The following is a 19,861-nucleotide window of genomic DNA, read 5'->3' on the forward strand; positions in this document are numbered from 1 at the left end:
TTTATATATATATAGACATCTTGGATTCATACTTTTGCTGTTGCAGAGTATAATTTCAGAGATCCAGGAGGCGATGTAGTACATTCTAGGAGTGGACGGCTCGTTCGACAGCTCACTGAACAGTTTGTCAAGGATCATATTTATGAAGCCAGACGAATTCAAAACCCTCAATAATGGCAACCAGAAGTGGAAAAACACTCGAGGAAGGCTCGGAGAGAACACATCAACAGAGTCCTCTAAAAACAGAGAAAGGCAAATTTAGTCATTCTGCCTATAGTACATATTAAAGAAAATCATGTGCATTAATACCTGAAGGGTCAACATCCAAAGACTCCAGCTGTTCTGTGGTGGGAATCAGAAATCCATCCTGAAGTAAAACATCAACGAGTACGTCTCTGCAGCACAGACACAACAGATGGCCATGAGACACATATGCTTGCACATATCAGAGATGAAGACCTGCTCACACACACACACCTGGACTCTGTGGCGAAGTGTTTGATCTGCGTCAGGATCCAGCTGAGGTCAGCGCTGGCATCTGGCCACGCGCCACCCTGCCCGCCATGCTTTGCCAGCTCTTCATATGTCTGCCAAATACACCAAAACAATGGATATGACATTATTAACAAGATCTTGAATTGAAATAACTCAAGTCTTCCCCAATTACTCAAACACTGGACACTTCAATGTTTTTATGAAATGCAGTTTATGTCTATCTCTTAGACACTCTATACAGTTTAAATCAAAATGAGTACAGTATACACATACTGCTCATTTTACATGCTATATTGTAGGGAAGCAAGTATTTTCGTAGACAAGCTGCATGTATGAGTTAGGCTGCATTTACACTGCATGGCTCAAGTGACTCAATTTCGATTTTTTTTTTTTTTGTAAGCAGGAAAAAAATGACAGATTCTAATTTAAACAAATCAGATTCAGGCCTTGTTCATTTGTGGAAATTTATCTGATATGAATCGGATCTGTGTCCTGGTGTCTGCAGCGTAAGCAGGTAGATCGGGTTTTCACCTGTTAATGCAAGTCGAGCATCATTTAAAAGCAAAGCGAATGACGTTAACTCTGACGCTTTTATTTTAGAAAATACATCAGCAGTCCCAAACCTTAAATCTCATACATGAGGACAAAAAGTCTTTTATATTGTCAAGTAGCACATGTATTTAAGCATGTTTAAAGAGAGAGAGAGAGAGAGAGAGAGAGAGAGAGAGAGAGAGAGAGGGAGAGAGAGAGAGAGAACAACATCCACCACGTAACCAATATAAACTAATATAAAACTGTTGCATACATCATGTGCATAAATCATGCCATAGACATTTCATTAAGATGCCTACTGTTTAAAAGGCCTAGATTAAAAGAAGATGGCCAAATGAAAACTTTTCTGTCATTAACTTTTTGCAAACTAACTAGTGACAAATAAATAAATAAATAAACCCTGCAAACAGATTAAATACAGGAATGGACAAAGCAAAAACAAAGCACTTATTTAATATCAGCTGTTAGTCAGCGTCCGTTTTTTTTCTGGTCATTGCACCTTTGCCATGTGCTGTGCAAATGCAGACAATCGGATACGAGTCACTTTTATAAGATGATGTAGGCAGGTCAACAAAAAAAAAAATGGGTATAGTCACAAAATCGGAATTGACCATCAAGATCTGGAGTGCAAATGCAGCCAAAGAGTTTGAACATTTGTCATTTAAAGGGATAGTTCACCATTACTTACTCATCCTTCACTAATCATAAACCTGCTTGACCTTCTTTCCTCTGTTGAACACAAGATATTTTGAAGAAAGCTGGAAAACTGTAACCATTAACTTCCATAGTATGTTTTTTTTTATAGGGACGCCAATAGCAACCATTTTTATTTAAGCTTTCTTAAAAATATCTTCTTCAAGTTCAAGTTTTATAAAGGCTTGGAATTGGACTGCTGTCTCTAAAACCCAGACTTACACTGCCCTCTGCTGGTGCAAGCTGGGACATGCGTAGTGCGAGATTGGTCCCACTTACCTGGAACTGTTCTCTTTCATAAGAGATGAGAAGTTCTCTGATTTTTTCTAAAAGGTAGAGAGGAAGGAAATAATTAATACTAAAATATTTCTGGGTTCAATTTTATCAGAAATTTTTACACACACAAAAAGACTTATTAAAGTAACAGGTGTAATTGGAAATGTGTTTAATACAATTTAACTTATACTTAAAATAATATAAATTGAAAACACCATTAATATTGAATGCATCAAAACAAGTTGAACAGAAAATACTGTAATATTGTAATTTTAACTAATTTTCTCATCTTAGAACTTTAACAATCAATCAAATTACATTTTTTTTGAATATCCAATAATTATAGTGATAGGCAAAAAAGCAGTAAATTATTGAACTAAGCAGCTCTTGTAAGTTTAAACTTAAAGGCCACCTAGGTTACCCCTTCTTTCAGATTTAATATAAGTGTTTTGCGTTTCCAGAATGTGTATATAAAGTTTCAGCTCAAAACACCCATCAGATTTTTCATTATACCTTTTACAAGATCCTATTTTATACATTTTCCACCATGGGGCTGTTTTGTCATACCGCACCTTTAAGGCTAGTCCTCCCCGCCTACCGTTTCTATGTGCCTTAATCTCCTCCCTCGGCTGCATCAGACAACAGAGAGACTTAAAGGAAGAAGATCTCACGTAGCGTTTGTGAGAAATACTACAGTAAGAACTTTAACAATGAGTATTTGTTGTGGAGATGCATCGATGAGTCACACAATGTCAATGTGCAAAGTTCACACGTGCACACACACACACAGATACACACAGCTACAGACCGACACACACACACAGACAGACAGACAGAGCGTGTTTAGCTTTGCACTCTTTTTGCAAGCAAATGTGACAGGATTCAGGTTAATCTCCACTGCTGTATGAATATCTGTTATGTTAATGTACAAAATGATTTAACGTCCACAAACCGGGATTAAAGCGTCTTCTTTTATAGTTGTTCTGACACGCGGCAAGTAAAGTAAAGCTGTAGTAAATCGCTGTAATTCATTTCACACATGCACCGTTTTAAAACATTTTACACATGTGAAACTTACTCTTGATCACATTTAATGATGATTGATGATCCTAGCAAACCGAACAGAACTTCTATTTCCAATTGCTTTGCGCACGTCTGATCTTGTTGGTATGAATATACGTGACTACCGAGACATGTTAATACGTGCGGCTGTTAGATTCGGTTGGCGGGGGCGGGCGCACTCCTTTGTCAAGTTGAGGTCGGTCTAAAAACCGCTCCAATTGGTCCACAGTTTTTATGTTGTTAAATTGAAAGAAAATGACTGGGTGTGTTTATTTCACCCCAATATGACGGTCTATACACTATATCTAAACATATGTCTGTCCAAACAGCTTGCAAAGTAGATTTTTTACCATAGGTGCCCTTTAAATGTGACAGTCATTAAATACTAAACACATGAATATTTGCTCTCTGATGCGTTTAATTTTGGTTGATTCACACAACCAGTGACTTACTCTTATATTCAGGACTAAAATTAAGATTAAGTTCTTTTAAAATTCATTATTACGCTTGAGTTTCATGGGCACACAGTATTTAATTTATAGCATTGCTTGACATCTGCTCATCAACCTAAAGTGCGTGCAAAAGTCACTTTGTAGTAGAGGTACAGCCATGGGACCTGACTAGATTTCTTGCAGCATGGGAATAAATATCGCTCGGTATGATATGAACAGGTGGAGCAGGTGGTCTAACAATACAGCATTCCCGACAGATAGAGAAAGAGCAAGCAAGAGAGCACGTGCACGTATTCACCGTGATGCTGTGTGTCGCTTTGGTATAGGCTGTGTGGATTCTGTAGCATCCAGCTGGGTGTTTTTTGGCAGGCATATTTAATCGCTATACATTTTTACATTCCTCCAAGGTCCGATATTTACCCGCTACGTTTATAGAAATAATGCTGAAATGACATATGAAACACAATCCGTAGTTGGCAAATATATTGAGTGGAAATGTTTGTAAATCTGACTTTGAAAGAGTCAGTGCCTCACCAGCCACAAACCTCACCGCACATCACTGTTTAAGGCAGCATTCATGTCTCATCACAAAGGGGCAAACAAAACATTTAGCCGACAATCCTTGCACGACATACACTTTTATCTGTTATCTCTCTTTTTTGGCAGTACCCAATTTTAATGTGAGATTTTGGAAACCAGATTTAGCGGGAACGGTCAGGTCAGGAAGAATACAGGGCAGGTCAGGCAGCGGCTGAACAAAGGCTGAATATATAGCAGGAGCAGTCGGTGCGGAAAAAAACCTGGCAGGAGCGGGACTAAAAATTCAGTTCTGCGCAGATCTCTGCTTTGCAGTCCCTCTCTTACATATCAATACAAATGCGCAACATAATGGACCACCAAAGGCTACTTACTGTGTGCCTCAATCTCTCTCTGTCTGCTAAGAAGATCTCCCTCATGCCTTTTAACAACATCGTCTTCACCCTCGTCATCTGATGAAGAGTTCCAATCCTCAGTGAGCTGATTTCCCATCTGACGGGACCAGTACTCCTGATGCAGCCAGTCCAGCACAAAACCACAACCTGAAGAGTACAGACAGAAGTAAAGACAAACACAAAGGGAGCAGTGAAAGTACATTTATATCTAACAGTGTTTTTATATCTGTCTGTAAGGCAACAACATTCATGTCGCACCTTTTCTGCACCACTTTAATGACGGGAGTCTGCGGTGCGTCAGGTCATGCCTGAGGTTTACCACCCACTCTGGGATGTTTATCTGTCAGAAAAAAAAACTGTTAATAGAAAAACAGACAGGGTTCTTACTCATAGCCAAATGTCAAATTCCCAGATGCCATGGCCTATAATGAACAAAACAACAAGAAGACAAAATATAGACAGAGAACGTATTTTAACGGGTACAGTATGGCGACTGCATTCGACACAAAGAGATAGTCCACCCATAAATGAAAGTGAAATCACACATTTTCCAGTGGTTTCAAACCTTTTTTGACAAAATATTTGAAGAATTTTTGTAAGAAAGCTGAGAACCTTTAACCATCCACTTCCAATGAAGAAAAAAACAAATACTATGAACGTCAATGGTTACAGGATTTCAGCATTTTTCAAAACATCTCCCTTTGTGTTCCAACAAAGAATGTCAAACAGTTCTGGAACACGTGATTAAGTAAATGAAGACAGCATTTTCACTTTTGAATGAACTATGCCTTTTAATGATTGCTGGAAATCAATAAAATGGCACTGTAAAATAGCCCAACCATAGGGAAAATGTGAAACAATGGAATAAACTATGACCAATGGGAACCTTGAAATCCTGAAAGATTATCAGTAAAGTTTGACTTACTTTTCTGGCTAACCTTCTTAAGGGTTTGGCGACTTTCTTCTGTTGTCTTTCTGTGATGAGATTAACAAATCTGAAACACAGTTATACTCCAGTAAATATACATGAGCTGATTTATAAGACTGAAGTGCATGTCATGGTTGACGAGCATACCGAACCAGTGCCATGCCATAGAGCAGCACCAGATCATTGGCCTCCAGCTGGCCAGTGCTGTCCAGCACCTGACACCGGACAAGGTCAGCTGTGCTCTCCACGGCCACGGGTGTGCTTTGTCCAAACCTGTGGAAACAGAGAAAAATTCAGAGGCCACATTAGGACAACAGATGTGTTCCAAAACATGATTTATTTATTTTTTGTATTCTAGAACATGTTGCCCAAATGTGACTCAAATCCTTTATTCATTCACACAAGTTTGAACAGCACAAACCACATGAAATCTGATATTTTCTATTTGATTTGGGGTACTTCCATATGTGGTTCTAATCTGAATACAGGAATATGTGTTTACAATGCAATCTCAGTTTGAAAAGTTTTAGCAAAACATTTGCAAATAAAATAATTATTTGATCATTTTACTACGGAAGTCAGGGGTTACAAGTTTCCAGCTTTCTTCGAAATATTTTCTTTGATGTTTTACAAAATAAAAATAAAAAACTGAAAGGTTTTGAAACAAGTAAAGGGTAAGCAAATTGACAGAATTTTTGTGTTTTGGGTGAACAATCCCTTAAACTGATGAAAACATATAGCTGCCTTTTCTATCTTTTTTTAATGTCCCTCTCTAAATATCTTATTTAGCGGTAAGTAGAATTAGAATGAAAACACCCATGTTTAAATCTTGAACTTGCTTATTATAATAAATTATGCACCTTATCTATTGTTTTAAAGTTTGTTTTGATATACGTGTCTATTCTGGCATAAAAATAAAACATCAGAAATTCTAGAAGGGATAGTTTGTCCAAAAATATACTCACTACTTCCTCACCCTCAAGTTGTTCCAAAACTTTATGGGTTTTGTCTGTTGAATGTATAAAATATTTTGACGAATGTTAGAAACTTATCCATTGACATAAGGGCTGCACAGTATATCATTACAGCTACGATTTCGCAATGTGATCATTTACCATACTCAATACTGAGTCTAGATTAAAATTATATAATATAATAAAATATGTAATATAATAATAATAATAATAATAATAATAAAATAGTTTTTTGAGGCTTGTGATGGTTTTTAAAGCATCCAGGCCTAAGAAAATGTACCAAATTTAATTATTTAACAATCAAAGACTATGTAGTATTATTTTACATTTGATTATTCAACTACTGTATACCTGAATACAGTTTGACTCCTCGGAAAACAATCAAACGCTGTTTATTTAAGTTGTACCTTTTTCATTATTGAATGTGTCTATGCTTGTAGGTTGTTTCTAATATTTTATGCATACACGTTCTCCGAATCATCTCAATCAATCTAAAACGAGGAATTCTTTTCAAATAGTTATTTAACAACTCTAGTTATATTGTAATCATATTGCAATATATAATCAAAATATATATAATCGTAACATAATATATTGATATGTATATTTTTCCAATATAGTGCAGCTCTAATTGACATCCTAGTATTTGTTGTCCTACTATGGTAGTGAATTGTTACCAGTTTCAAAAGCTTTATGAAAAGTGTGAGTATTGCTAAATGATTACATGATTTTCAGCGTTGGGTAAACTATCCCTTTCAGAATAATTCTTTTAAAAACAATGGCCAAGAAGACCAAACAGCTAGCTAGATATCAGGGTTTGTATTAAGCCATAGCAATACGTAGTTGAAACGCTAACAATTGTTTGCATTAGGGCATTATTTACAGAGAAATTCACTTTAGCCCATCCACAGAGCAGGACCGTCCGTCAGTAAAAGACAAGAGATGAAGCAGCATCAGACGTCACGTGACCAACCAAAGAGCAGCCACAACATCTGCAACATTGTAGCAGGACATCAGAGATCATTCACTCGCTCGGACCAAACACACACACACATTGTACCTGCCCTTCCACGCGGAGATCCTGTGCAGCGCGTGTTTCTGCAGCGCAGGCTCTTTCGAGTACAAATACTCCAGCACATGCTCGTACTCCGCTTTGTTCATCCAGGGCACGACGTGACGCGTCTTCCCCACCGTTTCTTTCTTCATCTTCAGATCGTCGACTGTATCGTTTTCGAGTGATAAAGTGCGTGGATGCGAGGCGGCGAAAGAATTCAGCACATTTAAAGTTGTTAAAAACTAAAACATACGATTTATGGAAAGCTCCCGTTTACTGGACACATCACAGTCATACGCCCCGCCAGAGGTGCGGCAGGTTAAACGTTCCCCGTTTAGCGTAAGCGATGAACAATGGTTCCGTATGTAATAGTAATTAGATCAGAAAAGCGAGTTCAAAGGAGAACTGAGAGTAATAAAACTTATTTGTTTAAAATGTATTGCTATAGGTGTACTTTATGTTAATATATTGCAGTTTACTCAAATTTAGCAAATAAGCAAAATCTTTAAGCAAATATTTACTGCAGTTTTAGTGCACTGCTGATGAGCATAATCAGCCATTTGCAAACGTTTCAGGGGCATTAAACTCCCAGTTCTTATAATAATCAACCCAGTTCTGTTTTGATATCAAATTAAAACTGAGGATTTAGAAGTAATATCTAGCATTAATAATAATACTAGTAATAAATAAATAACTTATAAAAAGTAGCATTATACTGCTGAGTTTTAGGACTTGGTAATTACGACAATAAAGAAATAACATGGTAGCATTATATATTGGAGTAAATTATTTAGACATATTATTTTGTTACTGATTGCAAAATACATAGAAAATGTTAGTAACATAGAAGATAAGATACATATATATATATATATATATATATATATATATATATATATATATATATATATATATATATATATATATATATATATATATATAATTTTAATTTTGTTACTAAATTCAGAGGGGGTAGATCACAAATTAATTTAAATTGAATGTACATGGAAATTCTGTATTTTGACTACTTAAAAAAAGCTAAACAATATAGTAATATGTATAATTCTTTAAGGAATATTTAATTAAATTATAAAGAAATTAGGGAAAGTTAATAAATTATGAATTACTTAGAGGAATTGTGTGAATAATTTCTATTTCTGTAATCCATAAACCAAAAGTAACTGTAATCTATTAAATACAGAGTAATACATTCTTGGCCAACTAAAACTACTAAATTCTTGCAAAATAATTATGTTATTTTTCTACATTGCACAGAACATCAGCAGATTGCATAATCCTCTTATGAGTAGGTCTATCTGTATAATATAATATTAACTATTCAACAGGGACGAATTTAACCAATACGTGAGGTAAGCAGCCATTTAAGGCCCTTATGAAATTTGGGAGCCTACAATAAAAGAAGTAGAAGTTTCTATAAATTGTATATAATGTCATTTTCTATCATATTTTATATAATAAGGGTCTAACAATTACAATTTTACCTTAATTATCACATCCGTGCAAATCTTTAATCAAATGGTTTATTCATTATTTTTTAATTTTTGAGTTAAGATTTTTGTGGTTTATTTTTGGCTAACAAATCTTTTAAAATGTACAGATTGTGTTAATATCAAAATGTAAAAAGCAAGATTCAGTGATATAAGAAAAGACAGCTAAATAAATAAATAAATACAGATACAAAGGGTGCATAATGCTGTAGGACTGCTGGGTCCCGGGGCTGGAATTGCTTAGTGCCCACAAATCACTAAATCTGCTCCTGCTATTTACAACATCTAGCCATAGATGTCTTTCTAGACATGCAATATAATTATGAATATGACAACATCTACAGTTTCTCTTTGCATGTAACAGTCACTGTCTTAAACTGTTTTTTTTTATCTAAAAGTAAAAGATAAAAAGGTCAAAGTAGTCTTTAGTTTTTTTAAATAAATATTTTTTATTTAAATTATTTCTAATTGTAATTAAATCTTATTTTAAAGCATTAATTTTTGTAACATATTTTATTGAACGTTTTAGTGCAAAACATATTAGCAGTTTACATTGAGCAATAACATAATATTCAGCACTCAAATCACCCATATAAATAAACGAATAAATAAATAAATAAATAAATAAATAAATAAATACATACATACATACATACATACATACATACATACATACATACATACATACATACATACATACATACATACATACATACATACATACATACATACATAAATAAATAAATAAATAAATAAATAAATAAATAAATAAATAAAATGTATTTAACCAAAAGGTCTAGATTACGTTTGTGTGTCCTGGTTGTCAAACAGGTAAACATTCTTTTTTAAAAGCAGATTGTCCTTGTGATCAGCTTATGGGCCTAAGCATAAGGCTTTGATTGTTGTCCATATAAAGTCTGTGTTCCTGAAGTTAAACGCACAGCCCGTACCAAACCCTGCCATTCAACAGAGGAAGCCAGGAAATCTTGGAATTTCTGGGGAAAATTACGTCACTGCTGGAATAGTGTGGGATCCCCCCGCCTCACGTTCACGGAGCGCGCGCGTTCACACAAAGCAGCAGCATCATCATCAGTGGCCGAGCCGCGTATAACGGGGCCTGTGAGAATCCGGGCGGAGTTTAGTCAAGCGCGCTTTGGTGTGCCTCCATCGGCTGGGCTGGGTGTGGTTTTCAAAACTCAGTTCCGTTAGCAGGAAATCGACTGTGGGACCACCAGTACTTCTCTGAGCGACAAAGACGCGGCGAAAAGTGAAACTTTGTCTCCGGGGTCTGGAAGAGATTTGAGGAGAAGCTTTTCCACACACGAGCGGCGTCGCTTGTTGACTGTTGCGCGTGGACATCAGCCGATGGGAAAAAGTTTGGCTTTCTGTTGACTTCATTGTATCAGCTTCAGTTTGTGACACATTCGTGAAGGAAGAGACCAGATACCGACAAAATGCCGAAAACGGTGAGTACTCGTGGCAAATGGAAGCCGCTGGCTTGTGTTTGTGCTGTAGCGCGCAGAGATCTGAAGAGATTTCTCGGCGCCTTTAAAAGCTGCGCATTTTTGGTGAAACAGGAGACCGAAGCGACGCGTAGGCGCTCGAAAGGGGCGAGGATGGTCTTTCTTGTTGGCATTTTTGCCAGCCAGTTCCCGCGGGTGAACAGTAGGCCACACGCAATGCACTATTTATGGCAAGAATTAATTATTGGGACAATGACGGTCGTTCATCCGAGCCGAACGCGCTGAAGAATAACTTGTTGCGTTGCAGATTAAAAGGACGTTTCTGTAACATTGTTACGCTATATGTTGCATTATATTAGTGATTTACCAAAACTACGAACTTCTCATGTTTTTCTTGAAGTATTTTATTTGTATAGACAACTCTGGAGTGGCGTTTTGTGTTGTATAGGGGCTGAACCGTTACTCGGTGACAACCTGTAACCCCCCTTTCTTCTCCTCCTCCAAATCTGATTGGCTTTCCGTCAAACTCGCCGTGAATGGACGCGTTCGCTGGTGGTGCGGATTTGTTTTATCCCAGCTGCTCTAATCTTTTGAATTCAGTCAGATAATTTTTATTTATTTATAGCTATTCTCTATTAATTCCTTCACGGACTTTTCAAGCTACAAATTACGCCAGTAGGTGGCAACAACATCGTCATTTTGCAAAGAGTGAATCATTGAATCATATCTCAAACCATTCATTGAATGCAACGTTATTAGGCATTATATTCTGCACACTTTTTTGACAGTTCAGGAAGTACACTGACGAAAAATAGATTTTTGGATCCTTGAATGTACTAACTTTTTTTTTTAAAGAGTAAAGTGGTTTTAAAAATTTATTTGGGCTGTATATTTAAGCAAACAAATTGAGTGAAACATTACTAATTTGAATTTGTTTGTTTAAATTCAACACATTTAAATTGTTTGCAACAATTTAGCAAACATCATTTAATCCTTTTATTTTCAATTGTCCATTAATGTATTTTAAAAGGGTTTTAAAATAGTATTTAAGGATTTCAACTGATTAACCAAATAAATCCACTAACATTGGCAGGCAAGTCACAGCATTACACAGTTTAACATGAAGCTAAGTAAATGGAAAGCAGATAATTCATTGTAATCATGGTCATATTTCACATGTTTTTCATGTACAAAATTAAGCATTCATGAAGAAAGGTAAATCTGTTCAATTTAAATCTGTTGGTTGTACATAATGCCGTGTTATCATATAGATTGTTGTCCCTCCCCCCCAAACCCAAAAGACTCTAAGTCAGTAAGTAATTATTTATGCTCAGTAGTAATTTTATGCTCTTCGACAGTGATCTTCATTGCTCCATTTTATGAATGAGAAGATAAACTGGAAAATCCATCATATGCTTTTACATTTAAGCCAGCGATTCACTCGTTCAAACCAGTGAATGATTCATAATGAATTAGTTTAAATGAGCAAAACCTTTTTAAGTCATGGTCTCTGTGGTCATTTGTGATGACACACTTCATTGAAAGCCTCCATTAAACTATTAAAACCAATTACAGTTTAGATAATTATTAATTTCCAATAAAGCATACATTTAAAATCGCCCGAATATAATGACTAGTTCACCTAAAATATGAATTCAGTCAAATCTGCATGTTTTGTTCCCTTTAAAGCCTGTGTTCTGCCATGTAATGGAGCAATTTTGATCTGCTTGATAAGGGATTCAAGACTAGAAATATGAGGTGTGTCAGAAGCGGCTGTTCAAGCGTTTTTGGAGCCCGTCTGTCACTAGGGAGGACCAGGCGAGCCCATGCCGCAATCTTAGACAATTTTCCATGCCAAGGCGTGGTGCTCACCCAAACAGAGAAGAAAACTGCCCTTTTTTGGCTAAAGTCCCTGTTTTTTGGTTACACCTCTCAATTAATAGACCATTGTTTAGTTAAGGATTATATTTAGGAGCACAGATCAAACGGTAGGATGGAGGGACACATTGTTTTCTGAAATGAAGCTTACATTTTTTAGCTGAAGTAGTAAATACCCTAGTGTTAGTCAAAAATTACTTGTCATCACCATAAAATAATAAGGTAATTATCAATTGGATTTAGAAAGCCTTATCTCCATTGTATGTTGTTTATGTAATGGAAAAAAATACATCTTAATAACAAGAACCACTCAGAAAGCAGAGGGAACTTTATAAGGCATGCATTATAATAACATGCACATTTCTGAGAAATACATTGTAAATACCCAAATATCCACACTGTAAAACGCAACAGTAAACTTGATCAAATGAAATTAGTTTAGTTATCTCAATTTACTGATAGTTAATTCTACTCATTTGAGAAGAGTTTTAAACTCCGTGTTGAAGGTAATGAGATCATCAAATACCTCATTACTTCAACTTAAATAAAGTAAGTTCACAGTACTCATATAGATGAGTTTTTTTACTCAAATGGTTTGTAGCAATCTGTTTCTTCAAAGGGTTTGAGTTGCCTTAACTTAGGTTTTACAGTACTCAGTTGGTTTGAGTTCTCTTCATTTATTGGGTTTTACTGTGCTCAAAGTGCTTCGTTTACTCTAATGGATTAAGTTCACAGTACTCATTAGGGTTAGTTTATCAACTTAAATGTTTTTTTTGCAATCGGTTACCTTAACTTTTTGGGTTTTACAGTAGACTGCAGCTACAGTAGTCTATAAACAGACTAATGAATTGAAACAGAACTAGATTATATGTTCTTCCCTAAAGCCAAACAAAAAGCCATATAACGCCATAATAGCCTTTATAAATAAGTTATTAAAAACATTAAATATTCCTAAACAAATCAGGGGTTGACAATATGACAATAATAAAGATGACAATAAAAATGTCTAAATTAAATATACATGAGTAGTTAATTTATGAGCATTATACATGAGGCATTTTAAGTTTGTAAATGCATTGAGAGTATTAATTGTTAATGTGTTGTTTTAGCATTTTAACATGGCAGTATTAGACATGCCAGTGTTGCTGTTGTGGTTAAGCGTCAATCATTGAATATTTCTGCTTTGACACCAATAGCTTATCATCAGTTTCCTCTTTATTTGTCATTGGAGTGAAGGGAAGCTCATTTTAGTGTAAATTTAGAAGATAACCAAATGTAATCTCAGAAGCATTTAGGCCGTGGAAACAGAAGTGTGTAAAGTTTGGGTCAGACTTCTGCACACTAGATATTCTTTTCCCTGATGGATTCTCACCATTCGCAAATCATTTTCGTGTAAGCAGATGTTTTTCTCCTGTCACTGGAGACATCTCGTGTATTTTTAGAGATTGGATCAGCGAATGGAACAGTATGTAAAATGAGTCAGAACTTTTTTCGGCAGTTACTGTAGACTCCTGCAGGTCCAAGAGTCTCTTTCCGATAATGACTCAAGGTTTCTGTGCTTACACTCTGCTTACATCACTTCCTGTCTGAACGTTTCCTGTTCGGGGCCGGCTAGGCTTGACGCTGCCGCTTAGTACCTTATTTGGAGTTTCAGAGAACTGCAGCAAGCGCTCGCATACACCCTCACACACACAGCTTTGTGTGGTGAGCATGGGCCCCTTTTCCGCTGCAGATTTCTGTTGCCCAGAATGCAGCTGTGTATTACAGCTAATGTACCAAAATGGTCTCTTTAGAGTCAGCACACTCCTCTCTCTTCTTTTACTCGCATGAAGTTGCACATGTGCATTTATCTTCAGTCATCAGTTCCTCTCTGTGTTCTGAGTGGGAGTTTTGTGACCTCTGTAGGTTCAGGTCAGAGGGAGTGTGCAGGCGAGAATTCTAGAGGACACCTCAACACTAATCCTTGTGTGAAAATGTTATTTAAGCAATTTTGTGTTTATTTTATAGCTCAATCTGCTTTTTGAACTGTAGACGTCTGTATCTATGGAAAAAATTAAGAGACCGTTGATTTTTCTCAGTTTGTATTTATTTGCATCTGTACCTCAATTTACAGATTTATAGTTGTTTAAGCAAAATGTAATGTTTTTTTTTATTTTTTAAACTACTGGTTACATTACTTTCAAATTTTAGACATATTTTTGCATGTGTGTCTTTTTAAAATATTCAACACAATACTCATTGTTAAATTCAGATTTAAGAAATCAATATTTGGTGGAATGACTTTGATTTTACAACATTTTACTCAAATCCAGTAAATTCAAAGGATCTGAGAAATTTCAAATGGTCTTAATATTATCATTAACATTTCCACAGCTCTACATTGTGTCAAAGAATTTGCAATTGTTACATTTTTAAAGTTTTTGAAGAAGAAAAGTGTACCATGTTTACTTATGCTTGCATATGGCTGCATTTATTTCATTAAAAACTCCAAAACATTATAATATATACTTAAAAACCCAGAGAAAACCCATGTGAACATGGGGAGATCATGCAAACTCAACACAGAAATGCCAACTGACCCAACTGGGGCTCGAACCAAAGACCTTCTTGCTGTGAGGCGACAGTGCTAACCGCTGAGTCACTGTGTCACCCTATAACAGTAATATTAGGAAATATATACATTTTAAATACATTTTTAAATTTATATTAAAATGCAACAATTTATTTTATGTAATGCGTCCATGTTGAATTTTATTATTAAGTATTAATTTCTTTAGAAAACCTGACCCAAATTTTTTTGCGAGTATATTTAGTGCACATTTAGGACTATGATCTATGACTTGATGTATCCTCTTACAAACAGTATAGTACAAGTTATGTACAACGTATAATTGTTTTGAAATGGTACACACTCAAAGCCTGATGTCTAGATCATCTGCATTCTAACCAGAGACTCTACATCCGCTTGATTGTCACGTTATAGGGTCCTATTAAAACATTTCTGTAGTTCCTTGATATTTGAAAGTGTTGTCAGAAAATGCAGCTGTTTTTGCAAATAGCTTGCGTTGTGTGAAAATGCAGCACGTTTAATTAATTTCTCTGCGTTGTGAGAAATTTTTTAAAAATCTGTTTGCGTTGTGAGGATTCGCACCTAAATTGCAGCATGTTAAGCTCTCTTTCTCTACTGATGGCCTGGAATTAGACTTTTAGACTTTGACAAATGTAGATTGCAGTCTAAAATTTGATGTGAACTTATTCCTGAACTTGAAATATCAGGCAGTCATCATTGATTGCATGTTATTAAAAATCTTTATGAATTGTCTCTGCAGTTTGATTTAAGGACTTTTTTTTATAATTGTATGCAATAACAAGTGCGTTATAACCTGCACAATTTATATGCCTAAATCCACTGCTTCGATAGTATTGTTAATCTGGTTCTGCATGCCAAATCATGAAGTCAGAAGGGGGTTGGAGGTCTTTGGTATGTGCAAAGTGAATGGATTAACTCCAAACCCACACACACACACATACAAACGCGCACACAGATTAATGGTCTTTAATAAGGTAAAGCTCCAGGGGGGTTTGAGGGGAAAGTTCTAGAATTTTTTGAAGAGTTCAGTTCATTCAATGGAGGGAAACTGCAGCATTGATCGACATCTCGCTTCAAACCTTATGTGAGTCAGTATGGGTGTTTGTGTGAAGCAATAGATTGTGAGTTAAAATGGTTCAGTGAATTTGCAAGTGGTTTTGGACAGTCACATGAGAAATTTTACAGCTTTAAGCAGTGTGTTTTGTAGAGGACTATTACGTAAATGCAAAATACTGGTGTCATTTTATTTTGTGCACTTTATTTTTGAAGAACATCGGCTTCAGAGTAAATGGACTGTATTCATGTTTACTGCCAGAAGCTTTTGGTGAATCAGCTGTAGGGTCTTCTATTTGAATGTGTTTTTGCACCTATTGTTAAACAGTTTCAAATTCCTTTGAATTCATGTTTGGTTTAGTGACCAGAACTTTAAGGCTGGTTGTGTGTTTAATATTTTTCAGCATTGGAACTTGCTGAATGTGGAAAGTTATTGTAATAAAATTCAACATTTGCATAATTTAAATGTGATCAGTAATTGGCTGATTAATAAAGCAGTTTGCCAGTTAGCCAAGTTTTCCTCTGTTGTGTGGAAAAATGCGGTTTAGCTAATTATCGACAGCAAGCTATTGATGCTGTCATTGATCACTTTTCCATTTTAACCGTGGACTAACGTTAGGGGAAACGTGCATTAGGTATAGAGGGTCATATGAGGACAAGCCACATATGCAATGTGATTCTGCTGTCTCCATCACTTTTTTGGGGGAAGTATTGTAGAGTCATTATCTTGAATCAGACGAGCAGTGAGAGAAACTGAGTTTGACTTTCACCGCCACAGTAAGATTGTAGTGTCAGTTAACTGAGGGTAACGGTAGAATGAACTCATAAATATACTGAGGTTCTAGCTTTTTATCTTTCCTCTTCTGCCTGATATAAACTGCAGCCATTTTGTCTCAGTTTGAGTGTATTTTTTTTTCAGGCATCCTCTCTCTTTCTCTATGTAAATGGGATACAATCAGTGGAAATTTGTGCTGAGTGTGTTTTCCAAACTGTTTTGGATTTCAGTATTAAAAACCTGTGCCAGTTAGTTTAAATGTTTGCTCTAATTAGCCTTTTCATGGGAGTGATTTGTTTCATGACTTGTTCTGGTTTCAAGTTTTTTGTGGGACTGCATGTGGGCTTGTTAATTGATTGAGGAGTTTAAGAAATGCAAGTCAGTTTGCCAATTATATAGACTGTCATTTGTTGGCAATTAGCGTTTAGCTGGCCAGAGGGATTTCACATTTGAACTGATCCAAACCTGAGTAAGCAGCTTTTTAAACTACTGCATAGGCAGCTAATAGCAATTAAACTGAATTGAATCTGCAAATGCGGTGCATAATAGAGTGGAACAATGCCTGTCCACCTTTTCAGCAGCCTTGCTTCTGAAAGATTATTAAAATGTTTATTTCCTAGAAAATAATGCTTGCGAAAGTGCTATCTATTGGCAAAAATCAAACAAACAAGCTTTACTGAGGAGGAAAAAGTAAAACGCTTGCAAAATTTGCAAGGTTGCATGCAAGTGGTTTTAGAGTGTAGAGCAAAACTGACTGTTTCTCATATGTATTGTTCGTTTGGAGAAACTTATTTATTGCAAATATTTAAGTCACTAAATGAAAGCTCTAAATTTAGCACTGATAATGGCACTGGAAAAGTTTTTTGAAAAAGTAAACGGAGTCGGCACACTGCCATGTTATCTCTTAAAAGACATTATCTTTCATTGGACAATGTTACAACCTACAAGGTCTTCATCAGGTCACACAGGAAACAGAAGATTGAACATTACTCTGACTAACATTTGTGGTCATACAGTTAGGCATAGGACAAAATCGTTTTTAAGGTTTACTGGGGTTTGGAAAAGTCAAGGTTTTAAAACCACCAAAATTTACTGCTATACCATTCCTACATTATATATAAGATTTTTTATTTATTTTATTTATTTATTTATTTATTTATTTTTACATTTTGTTTTAAGTTTTTTAGGACAACAGTATCTTTTTAGGACAATAAGATCTCCAAACACACCTTTTCAAGCTGAAAGAAATCTGTGTTTCTCGAACTAATAAAGACAGCAGCAGTCAATTATTTATTTTAATTATTTACCCTGCCTGACATGTTTATAGCTTTAAAATATAAAAAAGTTTCTCAAAAAATATTTTGTGTTTAATGGGGAAGAAAGTTTTAGTTTTTTTTCCAGACATTTAAAATTAATACATTTTAGAGTAATCCCAATACCGTAAAACTGTGAAACTGTGATATTTTTTTTCAAGGTTATACAATCAGAATTTATCAGTTGATAATCAATTAGCATTTCTGTTTGGAGTTTGCATTGAATTTATCTAAATTGTCAGATGTATATGTGTGTGTATGTCCTGGTCCTCCAGGTTGGGCTAATGACCCAACTTATAAAAATTAGATGTTACGAAACACCACTATGGTGCGGCTTAATATCAACTTCAGTATAAACAACCCTGGAAGTAAGCAAAGTTTTTATATCCTGGGTTGCAAGACAAAAAAAAAAAAAAAAAAAAAATGGGTAGGAGTAGCTATATGCTCCTGACAATAAAGGTTAGATTCTAAAAAGTTATTTTTTTTGGACTTATAGACCCATTCAGTGAATGTATATTGAAAGAACCATTTTCATACATTTTAATGTAAAATATAAAGAACTTTTTTAAATACTAATGAACTTTTTGGTTCTTAGTGAAACCAGCAATTTCAGAAAAGAATCTTTTGTTTAACCATTGTAAATGTGTGTCGCTGTTTGATGGCATTATCTAAATATGAGTTTCACTTAATGAACATGACAGAGGAAGCTGTAGCTGAGAAATTGTAACTCAAGTGTATTTAAGTGATAAACTTTAATAAACTATATTATATAATATCAGGGTATCCACTGGGTCTTAAAATGTCTTAAATAAAGGTAAAGTTTAGGCGTTAAAAAGTCTTAAATCTACTGAAATGTTGTGTTGTAGGTCTTAAATCTTTTTTAACAGCTCTTAATTGTCCTTTGTTCATGTATAGTTACTCAATCTGGCCATTAATGCCCATTCAATCACCAACAATCCCAGTCTCAACAAAACTTTTCATTTAAAAATAGCATTTAATTGCTTTTCTCTTAGTAACATTTGCTTGAAAGTTCTCCTTTTTATTTACTGCTGAAAATACTGACCTGACCTACATTTTTTTTTATTATGAAATCCTTATTTTTGTAGACTGAAGTAATTGATTTCCCAGTGATGGGTTGCAACTGGAAGGGCATCTGCTGCGTGAAACATATGCTGGATAAGTTGGCGATTCATTCAGCTGTGGCAACCTCAAATTAATAAAGGGACTAATCCAAAAAGAATTTGATTGAATGAATGAAGTAACTGACAGCTATGTTTTTCTTCTATTGTTGGTAAGGGTTATAGGGTTCATAAATGGATGTATGTGAAATTTTAATAAAATTATTCAAGCTAAATTATTATTGTATTATTAAATGCGTTGAAATTAAACATTAGACATTCAAACGAACCACACATTGAGGTGCTAATGTTCTTGGACACTTTTAATGGATTTATAATATGTGGATTAATAAAATACTTGGATTAGTACAAAAACAACGCCATTACAAAACGTGCTAAAACCACTGGTGTATATTAGGGCTGCACAATATATCGTTTAAGCCTCGATATCGCAGTGTCACAAGTCACATAACAGCATTTGCAATGTGGAGTTGGGATTATTATAGATCAGCAACGAAGAATGTACAGCGTTTAAATTTTACATTGCGTTTGATTATTTAATAATAAGGGAGGACAAAACCGTTATATGCATGAGGTGGTGCTTCTCGTAATGGCGGATCGAACATGTATCAATGTTGGAAGAAATGTATGTGCTGTTCATAAAAGAAATTCATCTTATAACTTTCATGCATTTTTTCATCTTCATTTATAAATATCATAATATATTGTGGATATATCGCTGATT

At 35.2% G+C, this 19,861-nt stretch overlaps 2 protein-coding genes and 1 long non-coding RNA gene across 3 annotated transcripts in view; 2 read left to right on the forward strand and 1 right to left on the reverse strand.

The window, feature by feature from the left end:
* las1l (LAS1 like ribosome biogenesis factor) overlaps positions 1–7,738 on the reverse strand; it is a 15,739-nt gene extending 8,001 nt beyond the window's left edge. The window contains 9 exon segments of the mRNA NM_001126400.2: positions 33–236; positions 310–395; positions 478–587; positions 2,020–2,066; positions 4,442–4,609; positions 4,721–4,802; positions 5,388–5,457; positions 5,538–5,663; positions 7,425–7,738. Of these exon segments, the coding sequence (NP_001119872.2) occupies positions 33–236; positions 310–395; positions 478–587; positions 2,020–2,066; positions 4,442–4,609; positions 4,721–4,802; positions 5,388–5,457; positions 5,538–5,663; positions 7,425–7,570 (1,039 nt within the window). The 5' untranslated portion in view covers positions 7,571–7,738.
* Positions 1–19,861, forward strand: part of LOC147843941 (uncharacterized) — a 560,137-nt gene that overhangs the window by 67,864 nt on the left and 472,412 nt on the right. The window lies entirely within an intron of this gene.
* The window catches only part of msna (moesin a), a 40,841-nt gene continuing 31,211 nt past the window's right edge, over positions 10,232–19,861 (forward strand). Inside the window, 1 exon segment of the mRNA NM_001004296.1 lies at positions 10,232–10,392. Within this exon segment, the coding sequence (NP_001004296.1) occupies positions 10,381–10,392 (12 nt within the window). The 5' untranslated portion in view covers positions 10,232–10,380.

The sequence above is a fragment of the Danio rerio genome, chromosome 5 (assembly GCF_052040795.2).
Source record: "Danio rerio strain M-AB ecotype USA chromosome 5, GRCz13ab, whole genome shotgun sequence".
Lineage (NCBI taxonomy): Eukaryota > Metazoa > Chordata > Actinopteri > Cypriniformes > Danionidae > Danio > Danio rerio.